Genomic DNA, 25,492 nt, shown 5'->3' with positions numbered 1-25,492 from the left:
CGTGACGTTAGAATTATAAGGTTCTATCTCCATTTTTGTCAAAATTGAGTTTTTTACATAATCTGATCCATTAGGTGTTTATTAATGCCTGTGTTGTGTTATTTTTAAAATGTTGACATTTTTGAGTCAGTAATTCATAAAATACAAAGGTTCCATCTCACAAAACATAATGGAATGTAAAAACTTTGACGCTCAATATCTCTGAACTGCCCTAAACGGAGATAGAAGTTAGAACCTTATCATTCTAAGATCACGAGTAGAGGCTATATTCTACGTTCGGACGTGAAACAAAAATCACGTCATTTTAAATCACGGCAGACTTGGACTATAGCTACTCGCACTTACATGAAATCCTGGTCTGGTTCAATTAATCCCTGGAAAATGCAAGCTTGATGTAGTAGGTTATTGGTTGTCCGAGAGGGATGCTGCTGTCATGAAGAAAGTTCCTCAGGCTGTGAAGTAAAAAAGCGGCAGTTTCCTTCTTTCAATGCTGTCAGACATGAAGGCAGTGGAGGAGTGGAAGCTTGATCATCCCCATATAGTGGGGAACTGACTTTATGCTTAGATATCTTGTGCGACAGGTCCACTGCAGAAAGGGACTGCCCACTTCACAGCTTTAACCTGCCCCCCCCCCACCGCCCCCTGGCCCCCACCGCCCCCTCCAGCGCGTGCACGAACACACGCAGGCACGAGCGCGCGCAAACGCACGCACACACACACACGCACGCCCCCCCCCCCCCCACACACACACTCTCTCTCTGTCTCTCTCTATTCTCTCCCTCTCACACACACACACACTCTCTCTCTGTCTCTCTCTATTCTCTCCCTCTCTCACACACACACACACACACACACACACACACACACACACACACACACACACACACACTCTCTCTCTGTCTCTCTCTATTCTCTCCCTCTCACACACACACACACACACACTCTCTCTCTGTCTCTCTCTATTCTCTCCCTCTCTCACACACTCAAACACACTCGAATGAGCCTGGACACTTTACCCTTGTAGCCTCGGCTTGCGCTGTGTTCTGGCTGGTCCAGCAGCTGATGTGGTTCATTACCTTTTTCCATTCATAAGGACACACCCCACACTCACTTTAGTATGGCATTGCTTGAATGCAATATTGATTTTAAGGGAATAATCAGTTTTACCAAAGATAACCTGCTTCATTGTAGGTTATCACAGCCAGTGGCGGACTCAGGCTGTTTGAAGGGCAGGGGCGAAAAGAAAAAAAGGGCACCTACTGCACAACATGGGACCCCATCAGTGCACATGGTCAAGTTTAGACCATTGGAAGGGCAGCCAATAGGGCACATCCTCAAATTTTGCCACTCAAAAGGGCACTTTAGTCCAACGTTTTTCAACGGTGGGGGCACATGGTCAAGTTTAGACCATTGGAGGGGCACCAATAGGGCACGTCCTCTCATTTTCGCCATTCAAAAGGGCATTTTTGACACTCAAAAGGGCACTTAAGAGAGAAGTTTTTCAACCGTGGGGGCACCAGAAGGGGCGGTCGCCCCCCCTGCCCCCCCCGTGAGTCCGCCAGTGATCACAGCCACAGTGCCAGTGTAATTCAGACGACTTGTGTTCCATTTCCATGAAGGGTTTAGACCCAAGTGATGGCCTAAAGGTAATGACATTGTCCAAAGCAGTACAGCGATAATTCCACTATGTAGAGATCCTGAAGATGTCTGTGACCACAAAACGACACGCTCAGCAGCAGGTTATCTCCATCTTTCAGCATCTCTAATTAGTACTATAATAACAAAAAAAAGTATAGTTTTACTTACAGACTTACAAATGGCACTCAAATGATTGCCAAAGAGAATAGAGAGAATACAATTGGCCAACTTACTGCATAATGTGAATAACGGAGAATGAAAATACATACAAACAATGGGTTATCCTCATTGATTATAATCAATGGATCATGTTGCAATAAACACCTTAAGTTGCCATTGTTGCACTGTATACCTGTAAGGACAAATAAACTTGAACTTGTATCCTGATTTAAGTGTTCAGCTCCATTGTCCATTTGTCCATGTTATAAGCTCGTACAGGCCTACTGTATAGGCCCATTTGAGTGAGAGAAGGGTTCCAAAAGTTTTGGTTCCAACACATTTAATGTTCCATGAAGTTTGCATTAGTTTGATTGTAATATTAGTTCCAAGATATCATGAGTAAATATTTTCAGTTTTGATTAAGTACATGTAATCAACAGAAATCCAGATGTTTCACTTAGTGGGGAGAGCATGGAAACATTGAACCTCACTCAGAACTCTGACTGGGACATCCACTCACAGCTCACAGTGGGACACAACATGTCAATACACAGAGGTATCAACAAGGAACATGACTCCAAGAGGCTGAAAAAGCATCATGGACAATCATGGACAGTCCCTCCCATCCTCTACATGACACTGTAGCAGAGCAGAGAAGCTCTTTTAGCAACAACATTATTACAACCACGTTGGAGCACTATATGAGATCTTTTCTGTGTGACGAAATTAAGACTGTACAACTCCTCCTCCGGCTGGCTTGATCAGGATGATCAGAGTCAGGCTGGGGGATGTTAATGTCTTTATGATGTTAGATGTTAGAAGTCTATGTCTTAACGCCTTAATTTCCTCTCTCAATTAAGTACCTATCTATCTATCAATCTCTATCTATCTATCATACATACATACCATCATCGATTATCATTCAACTCCTCAAAACACTTTCACATTTTAAACTGAAGAATTAAGCTAATGCTTTGATGCATACATGCATTTCGAGGATGGATCATCGGCAGCTTATAAACAGCAATACATGTAATTCATTTTTCAAATATGCAACCTGGTGAGCAATCTTGTGTAAATGAAACACATGTAGCCTAGTAATATAGTGGTTCAGGTGTTTAATCATATGCCTACTATTCTGACACATGTTCACTACAATTTGTACTAACATTAATCTCTTGGTTGAGGCCTCAAATGCCATGTACAGTCTGCCTATACAGGTGTACTGTATGCCTGACATCCATACAGACGTGTAGCTTGTTATTGCCCCAGTGGTGTTGGCGTATCTACTGTCAAAATGAAGTGCCTTTATTTGCAGATGAAATGTTGCAATTACAAACCGACAGGTGATCAAACACTTTGCAAATGCGCAAATAAAGGGCTACGACTGTAAGGAGTTGCTGCTGCATGTTTTAAACAGAAAGCAATACTTTAAGGTTATGTTCGGAACACGGGCCACTGATATCATACATAGATTATGGCTTTGATATGCATACCATTTGAACAAGTTATAGAAACACACAAGATCTTTCCTCAACATGTACAAATATTGTTTTCATGCTCTGTTAAAAGGCTTTTTAATGTTGCTAATATTAGCCAACATTTTAGATAGCCCTAGGCCTACACTATATACTACAGTTATCCCCAAACACTTTCAAATAGGCCTATCAAGAGTGTTCCATATAATATTCCTAATACATCACTCTGGGCCTACCTTTCGGGGCCATATTATGTACATAACCAGGCCTATACCATAATAATAATTTTAAAAATATGATATCTGATATAAAACCATTGTGCATAGTCATGCATTGGTGCATTTATAACTGTTCAAACTGAAACTACAACCATATTTCCTATCACGGCCATTCTGAATGCTCCTGGTTGAATACTGTCGTAGTTCTAGCATTGACAGAGTACAGATTTAATCTTGTGGCTGAGATGGACAGATTTATGAAACCTTTTGCAATCCTGAGAATGCTGACCAATATGCTTTCGTCATCGCAGAGACTCAATCAACCATGATTATTTACTACATTAGTCCCGCCTACTTTCCTTCCTTGATTTGAGCTTTGATCTGCAAGAAAAGGAGAAATATTGTAAATTAGTCAATATATATATATACACATATAATTTTGATGGATAGATAAAAACATATACTATTTTTTGAAATGTTTATGATAATTTGACAAGTATTCAACATGATAAGTTATTGGCGAAGGTATTGGATTGGCTTAGAGAGCTGTCAATCAAAGAAAAGACCACAGCAAAATAGGTTGCACCAGATACAGCTTTTTCCACGTCAGTGTGTTTACTAAGTGCAAATTGACAGCCGGGTATCTACGTTTCGTTTGTCAATATTTGGAACAATCTCGCGTTTGAGCTTCGAGAGTTGAGTTCTAAATGTGTCTCACTTACTGGAATGTCCACATTTTGTTATTTTCCTGTATGTTGTAATTGCATTTTTGATCATAACTGTTGGCCAAGCTAAGCTAGCTTGCTAGCTAACTAGCTATCAGTTGAAATTGCACAGGACTCCATCTTGGAATCGCAACCATACAGGTAGGTTAGCTGTTTCAGTAGCTACATTTCTGTTCTCACTATGTGCTTGCTAAATCACTTATTGCTCTATTATAAAATCCACTGCCAGTTCTTTTTATGCTTGTGTATCTTCTTTTCACTCATGCTTGTGTTGTAAACGTAACGAGTAGTTAGTTACAGCCTACACAGAGAGTAGCTACATGGCCAGCTAGCTAGCCCCATTTGGGAATAGATTTCCTACTTTGTACATTAGTATATTGTAGAAGTCTAGTCACAGACTGGTAAGACACCGGGTGACTTTGCTTCAAAGGTAACAGACGGTTAAACGGAAGACTCGCATTTCAAGACATTTCTTCGAATAAAATCGCTTCGCATGACGTCTGCTCGTTTTGTTTGTAGATATGACGAGTACAGTAAACTGGAGTAAAATTACCTTGTTTAATGCATTTCTCGATTTCAGTAAAGCATTCCGAAAGATGGCCACCGGAAAACAACACTGACATTTACTACTAGACCCTGCATCTCAAACCAGCTTCGCTGTCAGAGATCATTTTCTTAAACTCATATTCTAATATCTTCCTTTCAAAACATGCAATTCAATAAAAGGTCAGAAATGTCACAACCACAGCACAGGTGATGGACAGAGTATGAATGTCGTGTTATTGCTCTTTAGGCATGCTGACTGACATCGGGAAATGCAGTAAGACAAGGTTATTATTGCCAGTTTACTGTACCTTTTACATCAAAACAAAATGAGCAGATTCGCTAATGCCAGGCAGGCAATTTTACGAATGTCTTCAAATCTGCTATGTGCAAAGCAAAGCCACTGTCACATCCCCTGTCTGTGCCTACCAGTCTGGGACTAGACTTCTACATAATCCACATGTCAAAAGTAGTACGTCTAGTTACAGATGGGGCTAGCTCACTGGCTGGCTAGCTACTGTAGCTAGCTTGACAAGCATATCGGCCTTTACTGTACCATTCGCTGTCTATCTCGTTAAGCAGCTATCGCAATAGGTTTGACAAGTATTGCTAGCTGTGTTGCTGTTGTCGGGCATAATAATAGTATTATAGATTATACATATGCCACAGCTAGCTAGGTGGTCAGCATGATCACATGTGTAAGCTGGCTAACCATCGTAGCCTTGGAAGTATGGCCTAGGGCCCTACATTACTCAATCGGAGCTAACTAGAAGCTGAGTACCTCTGACAGTTACACGTGACGTTAGAATTATAAGGTTCTATCTCTTAAAATTGAGTTTTTACTTACATAATCTGATCCATTAGGTGTTTATTAATGCCTGTGTGGTGTTGACATTTTTGAGTCAGTAATTCATATAATACAAAGGTTCCATCTCACAGAACATAATGGAATGTAAAAACTTTGACGATCAATATCTCTGAACTACCCTAAACGGAGATAGAACCTTATAATTCTAAGCTCACGAGTAGCTGAGCATGCTGTCGAAATGACCGGTCACTAGCTGGTCTTTCAGTAGACTTGTGTTTTGTAATCGAGCCAAATACCAGAAACGTTTGCATGTTTTACACTTGAGGGGTGAGCTGTCACTGTTTTGCTAGCATTGTGTCTCAGCTCATAAGCGAGGACATCTCACTCAGGTCCACCCCACAAGAATAACAAGACAATACACATATCTGGTAGAGCTATGCATGCATTCCTCAAGTACTGTAGGCCGACAAGAAAGCTGAAGTGCAGGGTTCTCAATATTGCTTACCTTTCCCAGCAAATCGTTTCTTCCTAATGTGTTCTTTAATAAATATTATTTGATTATTTGATCATATTTTGTAAATACATGTATAACAGTATTCACATAATAATAATAATAAAAAATAGTCCTGTTTGCAATTTGTCAAGTTGGCCAAATGATACTAGGTGGTCAGCCCAAGTAGTCTAGTTTCATTTTCAATTCAGAAAACGTCTAGCCTACTTTATTTATGATCTGATTCTGGTCTATGGACCATCTAGTTTAGAGTAGTGGTGCTCATCATCTTTCAATTCAGAACGTAAGCCACAGATTTGTATTCAGGCAGTAAGTGTAAGACCTTGTAAGGCCACAGGAAGTCTTAGGACTAGCCTAAAGCGTATCTTGCTGTATCTGTCCTAAATGTGTTGTCACACAGGGTTAACACTGGAAGTGTGAACGCATCTCTGTTTGATACAGTTAAGCCAACTATCCTCGGTCAATGCCTAAGCCAATCATTCAGCACCTACATTCCCCATACCATTCATCCTCTTATTATCCTGAATATGCTTATCATGATTTTGAACAAAATCCTGCTTCACTGTGGTGTCCCCCACTTAGTCTCAATAGTCTTTCTGCCAGATGTTATCTTGCCTACAGTGCCTTTCTCTCGCCTGCTAAAAGGTTAATCCAGTCATTTTGTGGTACATGTTGAAACTGCTTCTCAAATACAATATACCGGTACATAATTCTGAGAATGTTTGGCTACCCAGATTGGCTTAGGCATTGTTCAGAGATATTGTCCCCTGTTTTATGCTGTTTTGGCTTTGGGATCAAATATCAGCTCAGGCAGCATTGACTGGCTGGTCTTTGACTGTCAAGTTATTTGACTTCAATTCATTTTCTTGCTTTGAGTAAGAAGTAGGCCCACTACAGCCAATTGTGATATCCCATTTTTGTTTTGTTTTTAGATATCAGAATGGTGGACAAGAATATCTACATTGTTCAAGGGGAGATATCTACTGTTGTGGGTGCCATCAAGAGGAATTCAAGGTGGAATACACACACACCTTTGGTAAGGTGGCTCTCCATTTGGTCAAGAAACATTTTGTAATACATAAATAATTCAGAGAATGTTGATTGGGATCGGGATATGTTATTAACTTTTTAAAAATTCACAGATTTTCACAATTTCAGACATGGTAGAAGAGCAAGAGAAATGAGAGACGAAATTAATTATATCCCAGTTATTGATAATGCCTCTGCCAGTAATATAGCACACATTAAATGTACGGGTATGTGAAATTCAAGAAGGGTTACTAATAGCTCCCTGCTCTTATGGTACTAAATATGTCCTACATTCAGTTCAATCCCAGATTGGAATACCAAATAGAAGACCTGAAACCATCTACTTTCATACTTCTTTTTCCAGAAACAATATATATACGACACAAGTCATCTTAATCTGCGGATAGCTGTAATGTATTATCTGTGATGCATGTTTTCTTTTTTCCCCTTTTTTAAAAACATCTTTGTAAAGGATGAAGAACAAGATCCATTGCTCAACAGCTTCAGCCACCTGAAGGAGATACTCAACAATATAACAGGTTAGCCCATTAACAATATTCAAAAGGCCTGTTAGGCCTACATCCCGTCATTTTGTGTTAAAATACAGCAGATGTACGAGCGACACCTATTTTGGTCGTTGCTGTTTGTGAACAAAGAACGACAGCTCTGCGACGAGGTGTATATCAGAGGCGTAGATTTTGCTAATGAACCTGCTTTTACCTGCCCTTTTCCAACATGAATAACCCTGTTTTATATACTAAGAAAAGATCTCCAAACAATTGTTAATCAGCCATTCCACTGTCCGGAAAATAATTAACAAGTGGAGAACATTTAAAACAACTGGCAACATGGCCAGGTCAGGCCGTCCTACCAAGTTCAGCCCAAGAGCAGACCACAAGATGCTTAAAGAGCATCCAACAATCCTAAAATATCATCACAGGGCCTATAGGTAGCTCTTGCCACAGTTGATGTCAAAGTACATGCATCTACCGTCAGAAAGAGAGACTACACAAGTTAGATTTTGGGAGGTGTGCAAGGAGGACCCTTTCTGACAAAAAACCCCATCAGGGCAAGACTAAAGTTTGCCAGAGAACACCTAGATCAGGGGTGCTCATTACGTCGATCGCGAAGGTAGTGTGGGTAGATCACACGGCATTGAAAAAAAAAAAAAAAAAAGTGAAAAAAAAAAGTATCCTGTGTGGTCCACACCACACAGGAGAGGGCATCACTCAGCCCCGCGCCGCCTCACAACACACACACACACACACACACACACACACACACACACACACACACACACACACACACACACACACACACACACACACACACACACACACACACACACACACAGACAAGCACACACACACACACACACACAGACAGACAGACAGACACAAGCACACACACATGCACACACACACAGACAGACAGACAGACACACACACACTCACACACACAGACAGACAGACACACACAGACAGACAGACAGACAGACACACACACACACTCCGCCGCCCGGAGACGTCGATGGCACCTGGCTTGGCACTGGCCAGTCTGGTGTAAACCACTCAGAGCTCCTGAGTTAATGTTAATGTTAATGGACTACCAGTGTGAATATTTGTTATATAGTTTAATAAATCTTTTCTTTGATTTTGAAACAGTGTAGCGTGGCCTTAATTTGTTATTATTACAGTACATTTTTGTGTTCGCAGCAATGGCAATATGTTTTATTTGGTTGGTAGATCTTGTTGAGCTGGTAATTTGAAAAGTAGCTCACAAGCCTAAAAAGTGTGAGCACCCCTGACCTAGATAAACACCTGGACTTCTGGAACAATGTGCTTTGGACAGATGAACCCAAAGTTAAATTATTTGAGCAAAGTAATAGAAGACATGTTTGGCGCAAACCAAAGACAGCATTTGAGCACAAGAACCTCATACCAACTGTGAAGCATGGGGGTGGAAATCATGGTGCTGGTTCGCGCTGCTTTGCAGCAGGGCCTGGCCAGCTCACCATCATAGAATCCACTATGAATTCTTTATGGTATCAGATGGTGCTTGAGGAAAATGTGAGACCATCTGTCCAAAACGTTAAGCTGAAGCGGATGTGGATCATGCAACATGACAATGAACCAAAACATTCCAGTAAACACATAAACACAAGGAATGCAAAGGAAAAGAAAGAAAGAAATAGAAAGTTCTGGAATGGCCTAGTCAAAGCCTGGATCTTAATACTATTGAGATGCTGTGGGGTGATTTGAAACGGGCTGTGCATGCAAGACACCCCTCAAACATCACACAGCTGAAAGAATTCTGCATGGAAGAGTGGGGTGAACCTTCTCTCAGTGGTAGACAGTTGTAGGAAACCTCTAATTGATGTTAGTTCAGCCAAAGTGGACAATTAGGGGGTCCTGTTTTTCCTCAGTAGGAATTTGCATCTTTGTTAATCTTTTGTTAAATAAATGATAACAAAGTTACATTGTCATTGTTTTTGGTTCAATTACATCACCTTTATCTCTAGATATGATACGGAAAATGAAATGAGGCCTTCAAAAAAGAAAGTACATGGTCCCGACAGTCAAACATGGTGGAGGTTCACAGATGGTTTGGGGTTGCTTTGCTGCTTCTGGCACCGGATGCCTTGACTGTGTTGGTATCATGAAATCTGATTCGATCTCTGGCCAAGTGTTTTCTCATTGTCGCGCAAAAGAATCTCTGGCCACATGGAACCGCGTATTCAGGTACACTGGGCATGTGCGTACTGGTAGACCCAGAAAATGATTATTTATAATTAGTGATGCTCCGATCTGATCGGCGCCGATCGGTATCGGCCGATATGGCCTTGATCGGTTTTGATCGGAGTTCTCAAAACGGCCGATCAAACACGACCGATCAGTTTACAAAATGGCGTCGCCAGTCTGGAAATATTACACAGTGTCGGAAAGAGACAACAAATATGCCGTTTGTAATGTCTGCTCAAAAGAAATACCTCGGGGAGGAACGCACGCAAGGTCTTTCAATACCACGAATATCATACGGCATTTGCTGCGTTCGTCGATTCGCTCAGAGAGCGCCGAAGCGCACACTGGGCTCGACGTCATAAAGGGACCGAGTGCTTTGATTGGACGAGAGGCGTTCCAGGAGTGCTGGTCAGAGTTCCAGCGCGACTTCACGAGCGTAGTGTAGGTAGTGTTCACCGACGTCATGTGACCCCGCGAGCAGGAAGTCACTTGGCCCATAGCAACAACAACTATTAGCGCGTGAGTTTTAGGTCTTCCTCTGTGCACCTTGCACAAGTGTAGATAGCGAGCGACTTTTCAGCAGCAGGACATATTTTAGATGATAAGAGGAACAGGCTGAGTGCCAAAAACGCTGAGATGCTTGTATTTCTCAAGGCTAATCTGCCAGTGATGCTGCTTAATCAGAAGTAAGGTTTGAGTCTGAAATCTCCTTAGGTGCAATGTTTTGTTTTTTTGTTTTATTGATTATGCTGACTTGCTGTCTTATCTCCTCCTAAATATGACTTGAAACTGACTGACTTGAAACAGTATTTTATATTTGGCTATAGCCTGTTTATGTTGCAGTTTAGTTTGGGTATGTTTATTGTTCCTCAGGAAAGCTACAGTTACAGTATAATATATATATATATGGAATGTTGCACATTTGATGTGACAGTGTACATTTTATTTATTATGATTTTTATTTTCACATTTTATTTGTTTTTCCTGAAGTAAGCTACAGGTGGTTGTGAATTCAATAAAACAGATGGCCGTCAATTCATGATACTTTCTCATCTCCTAATTTCATTTAAATACTTAATATACAATGTCAATGGTGTTAAGAATAATTAAAAACATAAATAATGCTACACAATAAATAGAATGCTACAATTGCCATTTTCGACGCTGTGATCGGTGATCGGTGATATCGGATCGGCAGATCACTGATTCCAGTGATCGGTGATCGGTGATCGGCACCAAAAACCCTGATCGGAGCATCTCTATTTATAATAAATAAATAAATACAAATATAATTGACACAGTACCTTAAAATAATATAAATTAATTAATTCGGTAGTATTGTCAACTCCCGATCAATCTTCTCTGAACTTACATTATGTCTGCATCCAAGATATGGCATGTACACGTTATTCATCTGTGTACATTTAGGATGCATAATAAACTTTATGATAATTGCTGAAGTGCGTCTTGCTAAGATGTTTCTAAGACGATAAATACTATCACAGCACTGGTTTATCAAGGGTAGGCTATTTATAGCACAACGGTTGCTGAACGGTTGGGTCGCACGCAATGCGCACATACATCAATCAATCCAACTTTATTTATACAGCATATGGATGTTACGTGCCTAATGCCTAGACCTATATAGCACAAGTCATGCGTTGAATATAACCTCACATGCTCAACAGTATTAAGTAAACCACAATACACGTGTGGGTGTCCGCGTCATCGCTATCGAAAAACTCACCCAATCGCCGACCACACGACTCCAAAAATGATAGGGAAACACCCTCCCAGCGTTATCGTCTCGTCACAGTCTCAGCTCACGAATTCGGCGGAGTTGTGTCGCTGTGAGGTGTAAATGATATCAGATCATCGCCGTTTCAGCCAAATCTGGCGCCGTGTAGCCTAGGCCTGAAGGCTACCAAAGTATTTTGGGCTGCAATGTAGGGCCCAGTATCAGAAAGCTGGGTCTCCGTCAGAGGTCATGGGTCTTCCAGCAGGACAATGACCCAAAGCACACTTCAAAAAACACCCAGAAATGGTTTAAGACAAAGAGTTGCAGAGTTCTGTGACACTGGGGCTAAAGTCATTGAAATTGCCTTCACAAAGTACTTTCTTCCTTGCCCAAAGAGTAAGAGAATATTTAATCAGGTGTGCAGAAGATTTCCACAGAGAAACAGCCTGGCCTTTTACATTTGTCAATATTATCTCTCCCAGTGTCTTACTGTGGGGGAGATTCCTGTTCAGCTTAATCATTTTAAGAAGTCCCATTGAAACGATATCACTGTTTGTTCATCTTTTAACCAAATGCCTCATAATGAACAAGAGGACGAAGGTAAATGTTACGGTGAGTTGTGCAAGTGTTCCTCTCTGTACAAAGGAGCTCTGAGGCAGTTGTTGTCATGAAGGCACTGGGTAAACTGTATTTTTTTTTTGCAGCAGGACCTTTGGTGAAAGTTGGGAATACATTGCATATTCGTCTTTTGATTTCCTTACCTTTAGTATTGATCACAACATAATAACTTTAACATTCAACATGATAATTCTCTATTACATTCAGAATGGACGAATAGAAATAACAGTACTTTTGGAGTTTCAGTTGTCTTGTGCCCACTGTTATATTTGCCTCAATTAACATCAATTCAGGGGATGGTTTTCTTACTCACTGAACTGCAAGGCAACATCATCTTTAGTTCTTATATGAGGATGCACCTGTGAGGAAACGCCCTTTGAGTCAAAGCTACAGCTAGAGGGTCTCTAGAGGATGTGAAAGATTTGACTTCATTGTCTGGTACTTGTACTCTGCCATGACAATAAAGTTTAATCTAATCTAATATGTATTGGAAGGTTTTATGGCTATAGGGTCTGATCACCCTCCCCTTTCTTTAGCCTCGCTCCACATTTTCCTTCCCCTTGCTCTCAGCTAAATTGACACACTATCGAAATGGGGTGCTGGGTGGCGTTAATGTCGTTTACAACAAGCTTAAAGAAGCGTAATGCAGCCTGTGTTCAGGAGTGAAAAAAACCCTATCTCTAGGAACTTATAGGGTTAACAATGAACGTTCACCCGCTCCCCTGTCCCCCTCTATCACCAGGCATCACCAGTGATTGATCATTTGGTGTGCCTGTGTGTATTAATGGAGTGGTGCTGGCTGATGGTCGCCGGGCGAGCCAGCCAGCTCTGCGGTCAGCCTCTGTGTCGTCATGGCATTGCAATGGGAGTCCTGGCAGACACAGTCCTGCAGCCCCCCCCCCACCCCCCCACCGCAGCCCCAGCAGCAGTAGCAGCCAGTGGAGAGAATACATGGAGGCCGGGGCCATGGTCTCAGCCCCCCTCCGGGCGTAGCTAGTTCTCTCTCCAGGGAATGCCACTGCCTTTCTGAGATGGACAGGCACGGCTGCGCCAGGGGCCTGGGAGGAATCTGCCACGCTTCCCTCCCCCCTCCATCCCCTCCCTCCTCCGTCCCCTACCCCCCCCCCCCCCCCCCCCCCCAGAACACCAAAGGCCTTGTTAGTGCCCGAGAGCTAGCATCGGGGACCGAGTGTTGTTCTATTATGTTTACCTTTTTGGATTCTTACCGTGCTAGCTGTAGTCTCCTTCTTTCTTGCCAGTTTGTTGAGTATGAAAAATAAGTTGCCATATTAAAAGTTCTTTAGTTTACCGTTGATAAATAAATTGCTTTATTCTCACTTTTCAGTTTCAGTTCCTTCTGTGCCCATGTTGTAACTGCATTTGTGTTCAAGATAACTGAATTATGTAGTACATTTTAGATTTTCTCTCACTTTGTCAAACCCAGGTGGGTCATCTTGAGTTTTACAAACCCACATGCAAATACTAGGGAGGAGGCGGGGGGGTTCTACTGAGCTTTCACTGCCTCCTTGACCCCCAATCTCGTGTGCACTTGGCTCTCTGACACACTATGTTCATGTCTTGATGAGAGATGAAAGCCTGAAGCACCAGATCAAATAACAAGGCCAAAGCCTGAATCTGTGCTTGACAGACTGAACAATGTGTTTTTGTTTTTCGCAGCAACACAAACATAAGCTAAGTAAGTCGTTGTTGTGTGTGTGTGTGTCCCCCCCCCCCCCCCCCCACACACACACCAATATTTCTGTGTGAATTCTTCCGGGTGGGCTGTGTTGTGCTGCTGCTCTGAGAGTCCGCCGCGGCCCAGCTGTCTACTTAATGAAAGCCCAGTAATTCCATTCACACTGTGTATCTTAGCTCCCTCTAACAACAAAAGCCAACCGGCGAAGGAAATGTGGATTATAGTCCCCGAAAGGTTTCTCAGCCACTTTCTCTCTCCTCCGCTGTTAAAGGTTTCTCTCTTCTCCTTCCTCTTGTTCTGTCCAGTGTGATTGGCAGGGCCATGTGCCATGGCGGCAGAGAGTGCAGCTGGATGTATATCATCTGCAATTTTAGTTGGGTAAATATAGCAGGGAGTCTTGTCAAGCAGAGAGATAAATTGTTCTGGGAAAGGAAGTGTCTCCCTCAGAAAAAAAATAGAAAAAAGTTTCCTACAACTTGTGGAAGAAGGAGGGTTCCTCTTGATTTGGAAACAAAGAGGACACAGTTAGAACAGTTGGGTCAGTGATGGAACACATGCTACCTCCCCATCACCCCACCTGATTGGCCCCCCCCACCCCTTTCCCAAAGAGGAAGTAGGCCCCATATCGCCTTTTTGGATGGGATGTTTTGGATCGTACCAAATGCTTAATCTTCCATCACTAAGCTCATTGGACCCATATAATTGAGTGCTTTCCACAGCTTTACGATCCGCATCTGCGTCTTTAACTTTAAACTGCTTGTTTGCAAACAGTAAAAGACTACTGGCCCTTTTCCCCACTTCTCCAGGAGTCAAGTGAGGAGTATTCAAAAACTAAAGAAACACAAAATAATTTGTTATTTCCTTTAATAAAAATGTTAGATTATGGTTTGCAATTCAACAATCCAGGGCACTTCTGTTCAGGGATTATTGTTATACAGAAACATTGATATGATGTTTGGCCTGCTTTTGTGCCTCAGGGGGTTGCATATATGATGGTTTGGCAGTGCTGTCCACTAGCCAATAAACATCTGTGTAAGTGGACCAGTATATCAGTGATGACAGGGCTAGCCATGTGGCTAATCTCACTGATCTGCATTGGAATTACAAACAATAACTAATAGTGACAAATTAGCGTAGTGACATATGTGGTGTTGGAATACAGTGTGATCCATTAGAGAGTGCCATTAGGTTAGGTACAATACTCAGAAAGGGTATCCCACATGACTTCTTCTCTAATAAAGTCTATAAAGATGTTCCTGCAATGTGGCATTCAACAGAATGTTGCCGGGTTGTTGTTGAGCTCCTGCGTTTATCCCTCAACTGACAAGGAAATGTTCCATGTATAGGACCCGTGTTTAACGTCAAACAAACAAATCTGTCTCCATATCCCCCGTGGAATAATTTGTTGGATTTGTATTATTGGTTGGACGTTGGGTAGACTATACCTCCGAGAGATGAGAAGCAGAGAAGAGAAGTCCAGGGTAGACACACATTCATTCAATTGTCTCTCTCTCCCCATCTCCTTTGTCTATCATTCTCCTATACTACCTTTGTTATGCACAAGTCGGTCTCAGCTTTTTAAATCTCTAAATCTTTTTTTCCCCCTCATTCCCCCACCCCTCCTCTCCCTTACAGCGAAGGTCAGAATTTTGACAAGTCTGCAGAGAAAGCAGTCAGCCTAAATCCCCTCATTTTTATTCATACAAATATAGGTTTAGAGCTTCCTACACCCACAAGATCCAAAGCCAGAGCATCCTTTTGACTGACAGCTCTCCCCCCCCCCCAACACTAACGAAATTCACAAGCACACCTCTAATTGACTGGAATCACCAGAAAGGCACCAGTGGTTGAGATCAGGGAGCATGCTAGTGGAACACAGAATGAATGTCGTAGTGGATGATTTGATCACTCCTGACCTTTCCAATAATTATATCGCCGTCCCTGAGCAAAGGACAACGCAGAGGTAATTTGCTTGGAGTAGCAAAATTAGGCAAGCGAGCACTTTTTATACATGTTATTTTTGTCTAAAACACATTGTATCCATGATGATTGAATTCTTTTTGACTGTTTTGTATATGTTTGTTTATATTTTTGCACATGCATTCACTAGGTAAATAGTTTGCTGTGCAGTCCTAGGCTATCTGTGACATTATACTTGAAATCTCTTGGTATGTATATGCAGTACCGTATATATGCTTACAACCTCACCTCATTGTAATGTCTTTTCCATCAGTTAGAAGGAACACACACGCACACATACACACACACACACACTTGACCTTGAAGTGTGTGTGTGTCTGTCTCTTGGCCTCACAGCTGTGCCACGCAGCCACAGCCAGACCTCTGAGGGTCGCAGCCTGTGCACGTGGGAACCAAGTCTTCTAGGCCCCCCCCGTGCTACTCTGCCATCCGATATCCGCACATATATCACATAGATCATACCCACTTGAACTGGCAGAATGCAGTTGGCATAAGCTGAGTAAGAAGAAGAGCAATAATTCATATCGCTCAGTCACTTATGCAAATATGTTTACTTACAAAGGCATTTTGCCTCTGGAGATTTGGCCTTGTGTGAACTTCATTTCTTTACCATAGTACGAATCTAGAATTAATCCACTGTACCACTGCGTAAGGAAAATTAGATATGGCTTTGTAGATTTGATATTAATTCAAGTTGCTTGTATTAGGGTCTTAACCCTAATCTTATCCTTTAAGGCACATGCATTTCCATTACCCTCTGTGCTATACTTGGGACCCAAAGATAGGGGGAACCTTTTACTCTTTCACTGAATGTCAGAGAAACCAGGTTTGCGAGTCAAACCTGTAGTTACAGCAGTGTTTGACCCTGTGTGGAATTTACAATTGCTCTTCCCTGAGGAGTGAGGCTTCCTTTCCGTTGCTCCAAAACTCGATACCCTGGTTTCCATTACAGAACGATAAGTGTCCTGTCCACCACTTCTCCCAACCTTTCATTCGTCTCCGTCAGGGGAAAGGTGGAACGCTTAGCACCCTGCCAGGGTTAATGCCCTCATCCGGATAGGGACAGGCACATTGAGAGGGGTAAACTTCTCTAGGAGCAAGTCTTCAAGCCTTCATTTTTAGGCACTTGGTTTAGTTTATCGGGTTGACTGTCAAGCCTAAGGACTGGCACAACCTAGTAAAACGTCTCACAATATGTCATAGGCCCACATGTAGTACAAAAGTGATCACATGGGACTTTTGGGAGAGAGAGAAGAACAAGAGAGAAGAACAAGAAGTGGGCCAGTGTGGTTTATGTGGGTGCAGTGGTCCAGGTTTTTGGTCCACCTGTCGTGAAAGCACCCATCAAATCAGCCATGATGAATCGGGGGCTGGGGGTCCTCTCTCCCAGACAGGCGGCCACCTAACGCTGGTTAGTAGCTGTAAATCTGGCCAGTTAACGGAGCCCTAACCGGGGACTGACAGGCAGGGCTTAGGCCCGGTGTGAAGAGGGGATGCAACTGTTGTCCTGTTTCAGAGCCTCTCAACAATGTGCTGAGTGGATGGAGAGTCCCAGCAGAGGGCCATTAATCATACTGGCCCGGGGGTCTGTGGGGGGGGGCAGGAGAGATGAGGAGGGTAAGGGTGGGGGGGAGGGGTGCATGGAGGATCCGGATGTGCTGACAGAAACAGAGGGCAAGACTGGAGCAAAACAAACCAGCCCCTGTGAACCGTGAGAGAAGGAGGGGTGTAGCGGGGTGCAAGGGTACACTCTCTGGACTTCTTCCAGAAAGGTTAAGCAAAGAAGAGAGGAGGGTAGTGGAGAGGAAAGTTGCGCCCACTCCTGGAAGTCTGCTGCAGACCACTTGACTATGGGGGCACTCCCTATGATGCATTCTTTGAGGACATGGGGGGAGACATTGTTTGAATGTCGCTCTTTAGCAACCTGCACTGAATTGTACAATTATAAACATCATGTTATGGTCATTTGAATGTTTGAAATTCTTTGCTGGTAAAAAAATCTTCTTTGACTGAAGATAGATAGCATGATTTGGTAACCACTCCCAACCTGTGAGAGCATATTATTCTAACCCCAGACTAAGTTTGTTACTGGTAGTTAGACCCTATGTAGCTCATTGAGAAGCAAATGCACGCAAGCATACTTTATTGCACAGCTTTTGTTGTGAATGTTGGCATAATCCCCTACCAGTGCACCACATGATTATGAGCAAACATGGCTGGATAATTACTTTTTTCCATCTGCATTAATAATGACCTGACACAAACAGCAGTGGCCCAGCTTTTATGATTGCCCTTTTGTTTCTAAATGTATTTTAAGAGCGATTGATCTTACCAACCATTTCAATCAGTTTTTGTTCTAGTATGATAAAATACTTTTAGTACATGAAGGTGGCATTAATAAGTCTGGTTACAGCCTAGAGCAAATGCATCTTCGGAGGCAGCTCTGCAGGCTCCTCATACCTGTAGCTTTAGCCTGGGCCCACACAGTCTAGAATGTATCCCTTGAGGTCAAGTCTAGGCCCACCTAATGTCATCTGTGAACCAATGCAGAGGATTTAGTGTTTTCAAGTCGGCTACCTGGATTGTGTTTTAATGTTCTGTTAAGCATCTTCTTATGAGGTGGTAATTGGGCTCAATGTGGGGCAGATCTAAGCCCCCCCTTTGTTCACCCTGGAGGTAATAGGTTCCAAGTTCAGTGTTGCTTTAATGACTCCACGCTGTGAGCTAAGAACATTAATAAAGCGTGGGGTATTAAGGTGGGGTTTGAGACATTTCAACACCTCTGCCTTCTGCGCCAGTCCCTCGCTGGAGTTCCGCTCTAAAAACAACCCTGTGGGGGCCCGCGCGTGGTGACACTTTGATGGGCCGAACAGCATTTTCCAGATTGACAATACGACCCGGTATTGACAATTTTTGGAGGTGCCAAGTGTTCGCTTTCAATGTGTAAATGAGCTTGCGGCTATGTTTAGTCCCCGACACAAGGCTAGAGCCATTTTTGTCGAGAGGGCCCCCAGAATTGTGTTTGTGGCCCCGGAGTTTACGAACCCAGCGGGTCGGCCCGCGGTTTATGCCTCTGTGTATTGTTGGCGCCTCACGGACAACATTTTCCTCACCTTTAATTAGCCTAGACATTGTGAAGCAGGTCACTTTCAGTGTGAGGAGATTTGCATAGTTGATGGGGGGGCTGGAATATCTCCCGGCTTATGGCAATCCCAATAAACCTCATGGGTGTCTGGTCAAAGAGGGGATCAGTGTTTGAGTTTAGCCACACATAGTGTAGATTATTGGTTCTGAAGTGTAGATTAGTATGGTGTAGGTCTTGTTTCTGAAGTGTACATTAGTATGGTATAGGTCTTGTTTCTGAAGTGTACATTAGTATGGTATAGGTCTATATTGGATAGCTTCTAAATTCCTGTATTAGATTATAGGCTATAGCCTGTTATATTTTCAATTTATTTCACTCAGATATCCGTGTCTCTTTACTCTTGATTTTAGCCCCTATTCTATATATTGTTTAAAGTCGTAGTAAAGATGTAGACTCGATACAATAAAGGTGTTTTTCCTAAAGCTGTTTCACAAAATGTTTTCATGGTGTTCCCTGTTAAACGATGTTTTGTTCGGATGGCTCTAAGTTGTGTCTGTCCTCTAGCTCACCATGTGTAAGTTATGGATCTGAGGTCAGCAACTGTCTGGAAACAACCCCACATAATAAAGGCTAAACACGTGGATGTCAGGAGTTGGAGTTAGTCACTGGCTTTTCCTGTCAGAGGTTATGTTATGTGGACAGTGCATAATTTACAGTCTCCTTAGCGTATTCCCCCTTATTCTTATGGCGTCTGCCGCATAGCCAGTGTCATTCCTGGTTGTAAAACGTGGACAAATATAGGCTCTCTAACATTAACACTTTTGACACAGCGCTATGGGTCTGTACCGAAAGTTATGTACGGTAGGATGCGCTTCTGCGAAACGCATTCAATCGTTCACTCTATTGCTCAAAATAATGGACACATCAGTGAGGTTGTTTACAGCAATTTTACAATGGAAAGTCAGAAATATAGCTGGCTACTGTCTGTAGTGGTCAGGATAATCTTTTCAGCAGGGCAGAAAAGCTTTAGAAATCAAACTGCATACTCCACTAGCTGTGGAAGCAGCCCTCCTACTATAGGGTCTTGGGGAGGCAGGAGCGGGGGTGGGTGGTGGGATTTTTTTTTTGTTGTTGAAGAAAATAAGGGCCGATATTAGTATTGCGGGAGGCACTGTCTTGCTTGTGTGGCGCTCACATCCTTAAGCCTTGGGCGTCCCAGTGCGAATCCCAGACTGCCTTGATGGACTGGGTTAATAAACCCCCCTGCAGACAGACACACACACACACACGCACGCGCACGCTACACACACAGCTGCTTGTTATTTCATGCCCCATAAGGGTTCTGTGACCGAACATTCTAATACACATATCCAATTAGATAAGCTTTATAATTTCTTTGCACATTAGTTTCAAACTGTGATTCTCACACACACACACACACACACACACACACACACACACACACACACACACACACACACACACACACACACACATATACAGTACATACACTATAGAGACTTGCACTGGTACATTCAATTCAAACATTTGATTTTTCTTTTTCTCAATCTGTAGAGATTGTGAATAAGGCATTTTTAGAGTGTCTGCATTATTTGTAATTTCCGAATTGTGCTACATTGTTGTACCCCATTTTGGAAGACCAAGCATTCCACAGGACCTGCACTGGAGGATGCGCTTTTTGTATAAACCAGCTCAATATACCCCACTATGTTTTATCTATATATTGGGGAAATTCCCTTTATTGTTGTCTTTTGATCACCCAATTCAGTTCCCATAAGAGAGTAATGCCCTATTTGCCTGTGTGTTGAGTCTTCTAGAATGACATTATGGCAACTTATGCATGCTGGGGGTGAGGAGGGATGGGGGTTAAGATCATCGCCTTGTTCATTGAACATGCCAAAAGTGTTACTCGATTACACTTCAATGGAATCACCTGGCAGAACTCTAGAGCACATCCATAGGGTTGTCAACCCCCCTCCTGTTTGGGCATGGAACAGAGCACTGGCAGAAGGCAGCAGCCTCCAAGTGGACGCCTGGAATTAAAAAAAGACAGCCTATTTCTGTGCTGCAGCTGGGGGTTTTGAAAGGAGTGTTTGCAGTAAAGGTGACATGGGTCAAACTTTCTTGTCGGGAGATGATGGGGGATGGGGGGGGGGGGGGTTTGGCGGCAGGCAGAGGGGGACAGGCGCGCGGTTGGCGGGGATGATTAAACAACTGCCAGCGTTTCAGGGCATAAATATTGAATCGAAAAGAGGTGACATGTGCGGCCGGCGTGTTTTAAACCTGTTGACGCGTCCCTTCTTAAATAGAATGGGATCAGCGCCGCCGATTACAAATTTTAACAAAAGCCGGGCTGCTGACAGGGGAGGGAGACGGCCTGGCCGGCCGGCCCACCGCAGCTGACCAGGAGACACGCTAACAAGCTCTGACAACAAGGAGGTGTTGATTGTTCTGAAAGCAAAATAGACCTGCCGATATACTGTCAGTCTGTCTGTCTCCCTCCCTCTCTCTCCCTCCTTCTCTCACCCTCTCTCCTTCTCACCCTCTCTCCTTTTCACCCTCTCTCCTTTTCACCCTCTCTCCCTCTCAGCTTCTCTCTCTCTCACCCTCTCAGCCTCTCTCTCTCTCTCTCTTACTACCATGGCTCACCCAGCATGCTGCTCGGACCTTGACATGCTAGGAAGGAAGGGATGTGTGGGATGAGAGAGAGAGAGAGGCTGAGAGGGTTGGAGTGAGGTACCTGATTATTTGACCATTTTTATAAACATCACTTTGCCCTAAAGAACTGTACAAGAGTATGTTTGAGCCTTTTTTAATAGATTTTCTTTACTGAGATGTGATGCCAGTTGGCCTCAGATGAATAATGTAAGCTTGGTTCAGTGTGGCCTCAAAATATGATCCTTTTCAACAATATAGACCTATTGACCAGCTACCCCTGGAATGTTTTCCAAATGTTGCCATGGTAAGCCATTTTCACATCAAGCATGTGAGCATTTCCCTAGTTATGCTTTTGTTGTGGAACGAAAAAGGTACTATTGGATCAATTAACGTTTCCTTGCTGTGTATGTCGGTCCTTAATACCATTCAAATAAATTCAGTACATTTGAAAAAGACTTAGGTAAGAGGGGTGATGGCCTATTCAAATGGGAAGTCCACATTTCCAAAGTAATGGCTATTCCTGAAATTCTTATACAACATACCATCATATGCCATGCATATATGTGTGACTTAAATGTGCCTTATTAAACACTATTAAGCAGGGGTGAAACCATGGTCTGCGGGACATTTTTTAAATTTATTGTGGCCTTCGATAAAGCTTAGGAAACAACATTAAAAATAAATAATTTAATGGTGGCGCCAGAAAAAAGTTTTGAGCTGGAGACAGTTTGGTCTAACGGTTTTCTCTATGACGCTGAGAGGCTGCTCTACCATAATACTGTGATCTGAAGTCGAGATATTAAAATGACCTTTCTGAAAACAGGAAAGATGATCTTTTCAGATAAACGTGTCTTTTGTTGCTCTTATTTTTGCTTTCATAAACTTTCCAATGTCTCTCTGATTTGTCAAATGACCACAAAGCCTATTTCCTTCAACTTGAAATTGATCATGACCTGATTTGCCAGACCTTCTTTTATTGACATATGGGAATAACTTCCATTCATTTTAATTAATACACAGTCCAAGAAGTTCCTACATTTTTTCACAGTTGGCCCAAAGTGATTTTTTTGTACACCCTGCTCATAGTTGTTGATGATGTAGTGAAATGCAACATGAGATTGATAAACCCAGATTAGATGTGTTTATTGCAGGTTAATCCCTGTGTGAGAGAGGTATGGGGCTCCAACTCTACAGTTCCTCCTCCTCTCAGTCGGAGCAGGGCCTGTGTGCACAAGGCAGTCTCCAGCCATCCCAGCTATGCACATAAGCCTGTGTTGGTTTTAAACTGTAAAAATGCCTGCTAAACTGGCAGGAGTGGAGCAGGTTATGAGTGGTGAAATGCTGCTCCTGAATTTATGACCTGGGAACACTCGTGGAGTACTGTAGCAGTGCGTCTTGTTTCGGGGAAGGGGGACTGAGGTCAGGGGGAACTGAACTTGTGAACCAGTGGACATCACTGTTACTGTTGAGTCAAGTATAGGTCGGACTAATCCAGGGCTCACAGCACAGATTCCTCTGAACTCAACAGCACAGATGTATAGGTCTTCTCTTTATATAGAAGCACTGCACAGCGACATTTTTCTCCACTCATCTAAGGAAAATAAATGTGTTGAAAAGAGTACTAGAGTGACTGTTTATACAGTGGTAACAGGTAGGCCTAATGGTAAGAGTACTAGAGTGACTGTTTATACAGTGGTAACAGGTAGGCCTAATGGTAGGAATACTAGAGTGACTGTTTGTAACTCTGTCATTTCTCGGGCAATAACATTAGGCCTATATTAATTTGTTGTTACATTTAGTAGCCTAATTGCTTTGTAAATGAATATTAATGAGGTTGAGTAGTTGTGGAACAAGTGCTTCCTTATTTCACATTTGTAATAACATAAACCGCTCAATTCCACATAACATGTAGTAAGATAATCACTATACAACAACATATAAAATGTTGCTACTAACTACAGTAATTCTGTTGTAGGTAGGTATAGGGACAGCTTAATTTTAATAACCAGGCTTGATCATTTGTATTACTGTTACACAAACTGTTATATTGTAGTTTGGTTGCTTAATCCCTCATTTAGGTTATTACATTATTAAATCCTAGTGTTACTTGATACAGTTCAAGATCAATGTAAAAAAAAATGTGTCTGCATTACCATCGGCCATGTTTATATGTCAGACATTTATGTCATTGTTTCATCCTTGAGCCACAGATGTACAGCTGCATAGAGGATAATCCATCCCATTCAGCTACCCCTCAACAGATGCGCTAGGCCATTACATGCAGGACACATTGAAGAGGGATCATGTCTAGGGAAATAGAAGTTGTGACAGGTATTCTCAAGTAGTCACACAATCGATGAGTGACTTGCATTTAGTCTTGTCTGTCCTTTATTAAGAGTGTTGGAGTGCAGCATTGTCCGAATGCAGCATCAGGTGGTGTCAGGAGACAAGAGATGAATATATGTGGGTCATGTTTAGCCAACCACCCATCACATTACTCGCCACAGAGAGATGCCCCACCTTTGTCTCTATTCGTCTGACAGATCACGTCTCTCTCGCACTTGTGTGTGTATATACGCACACTACACTACACACGCACACCCACACCCACAGCCATTTTCTTTAAAGGTGACAAAAGGCATTGCCAATTGTTTTTCTGTTTATCAGAGGTGACATGACCAGTGGCGCAAGGGGGCGAGGAGGCCCTGTGTTGCCATAGCTAAATATACATCCCTGACAGCTCCATAATAGGTTCCAGGAAGTTCAGTGGAAAATAAAAACAAAGCAACATTTCTAGCTGATTGCCTTTGAAAGGCCGTTTTTCCTTGCTGAATGGGAAAAATGTGGACTTCAGCATTCCATGGCAGTGATGCCAGTCGGATCGGATAGGCGCAGCCTTGCGTGTGCAGAATGGGCAGGGCTCGGTGGAGACGCAGCACACTGCAAAAACCCACTTTATGGGAACAAATTCTGCCGTGGGTTTGAAAAAGCAAACATCAACAAATGGGGAAAATACAGAGATGATATGTGCAATCCATATCCCTAAAATGGGAGATATGATATCCCCTTTTAAGAGACTGGTTGAGCTTTTAGTGCTTTAAACCTGATATAGGCATAGTGGTGAAACTATTGATGCATCAGCGCTGACCATTTTTCACTTTGTTTCTAATGTTGGACAAGGGGGAGTGTGAGTGAGTGTGAGGAGTTGTATTTTGTGGTTTGGAGCTAATCCTTTTAAAGGCTGTAATGTAAGCATGTTATTTTAACGTTTTGCTCTGCGATCCACATGATGTATCATAGCAAGATACCAAATTGGTTGGCAACAAGATATCTCTCAGAAACACAACCCAAATCTGTTTTGTATTTTAAAGCATTTTTTTTCTGGATCATTTTGTGGTATTCAACCAAAACTGGAAACATTCTCCAGAAACCTATAGATTCTGTTTCATCATGTTGAATGTCTTTATACTCTTTATGTTCTGCTCAAGTCAAGTCTGCTAGAGTTCTAATGAGCTTAAGGGTCTGATAGTAAATTCTAAGGCTAGATGGCATTGGATCTGCAGCTGACAGGGCGGAAGGTAGAAGTGATATTAGAAGAGGCTACAAATTGTAGGAGCGAGAATAGCTCTCTGTTAGTATGTTTTTGCTCCTCAACATTCTTGTGTGAGAGCAGCCCCAAGTGTTTACAAACACCTAGCCCGACGTTGCTGTCAGAGCGGAATTTTGTCATGAATTCATAAAGATAATGCACTTGCTGGATCCAATCCCATTTGCTCAGCTGTCTGACATTACCCTGTAGTATCTTGGAGCCACTTAACACAGCCCGGTTTAAAATTACTGTACTTC

General features: G+C 42.6%; 1 protein-coding gene across 1 annotated transcript in view; it reads left to right on the top strand.

Annotated features, from left to right (window-relative positions):
• Positions 1-4,187: 4,187 nt before the first annotated feature.
• Positions 4,188-25,492, top strand: part of gbf1 (golgi brefeldin A resistant guanine nucleotide exchange factor 1) — a 77,987-nt gene continuing 56,682 nt past the window's right edge. The window contains exons 1-3 of the mRNA XM_080542806.1: positions 4,188-4,359; positions 7,013-7,116; positions 7,582-7,648. Coding sequence (XP_080398932.1) covers positions 7,021-7,116; positions 7,582-7,648 — 163 coding nt within the window. The 5' untranslated portion in view covers positions 4,188-4,359; positions 7,013-7,020. The remainder of the gene's footprint in view (positions 4,360-7,012; positions 7,117-7,581; positions 7,649-25,492) is intronic.

The sequence above is a fragment of the Nansenia antarctica genome, assembly GCF_963989245.1.
Source record: "Nansenia antarctica genome assembly, chromosome: 1".
Lineage (NCBI taxonomy): Eukaryota > Metazoa > Chordata > Actinopteri > Argentiniformes > Microstomatidae > Nansenia > Nansenia antarctica.
Note: the sequence above shows the minus strand (reverse complement) of the source record. Positions and strands in the feature narration are given on the sequence as shown.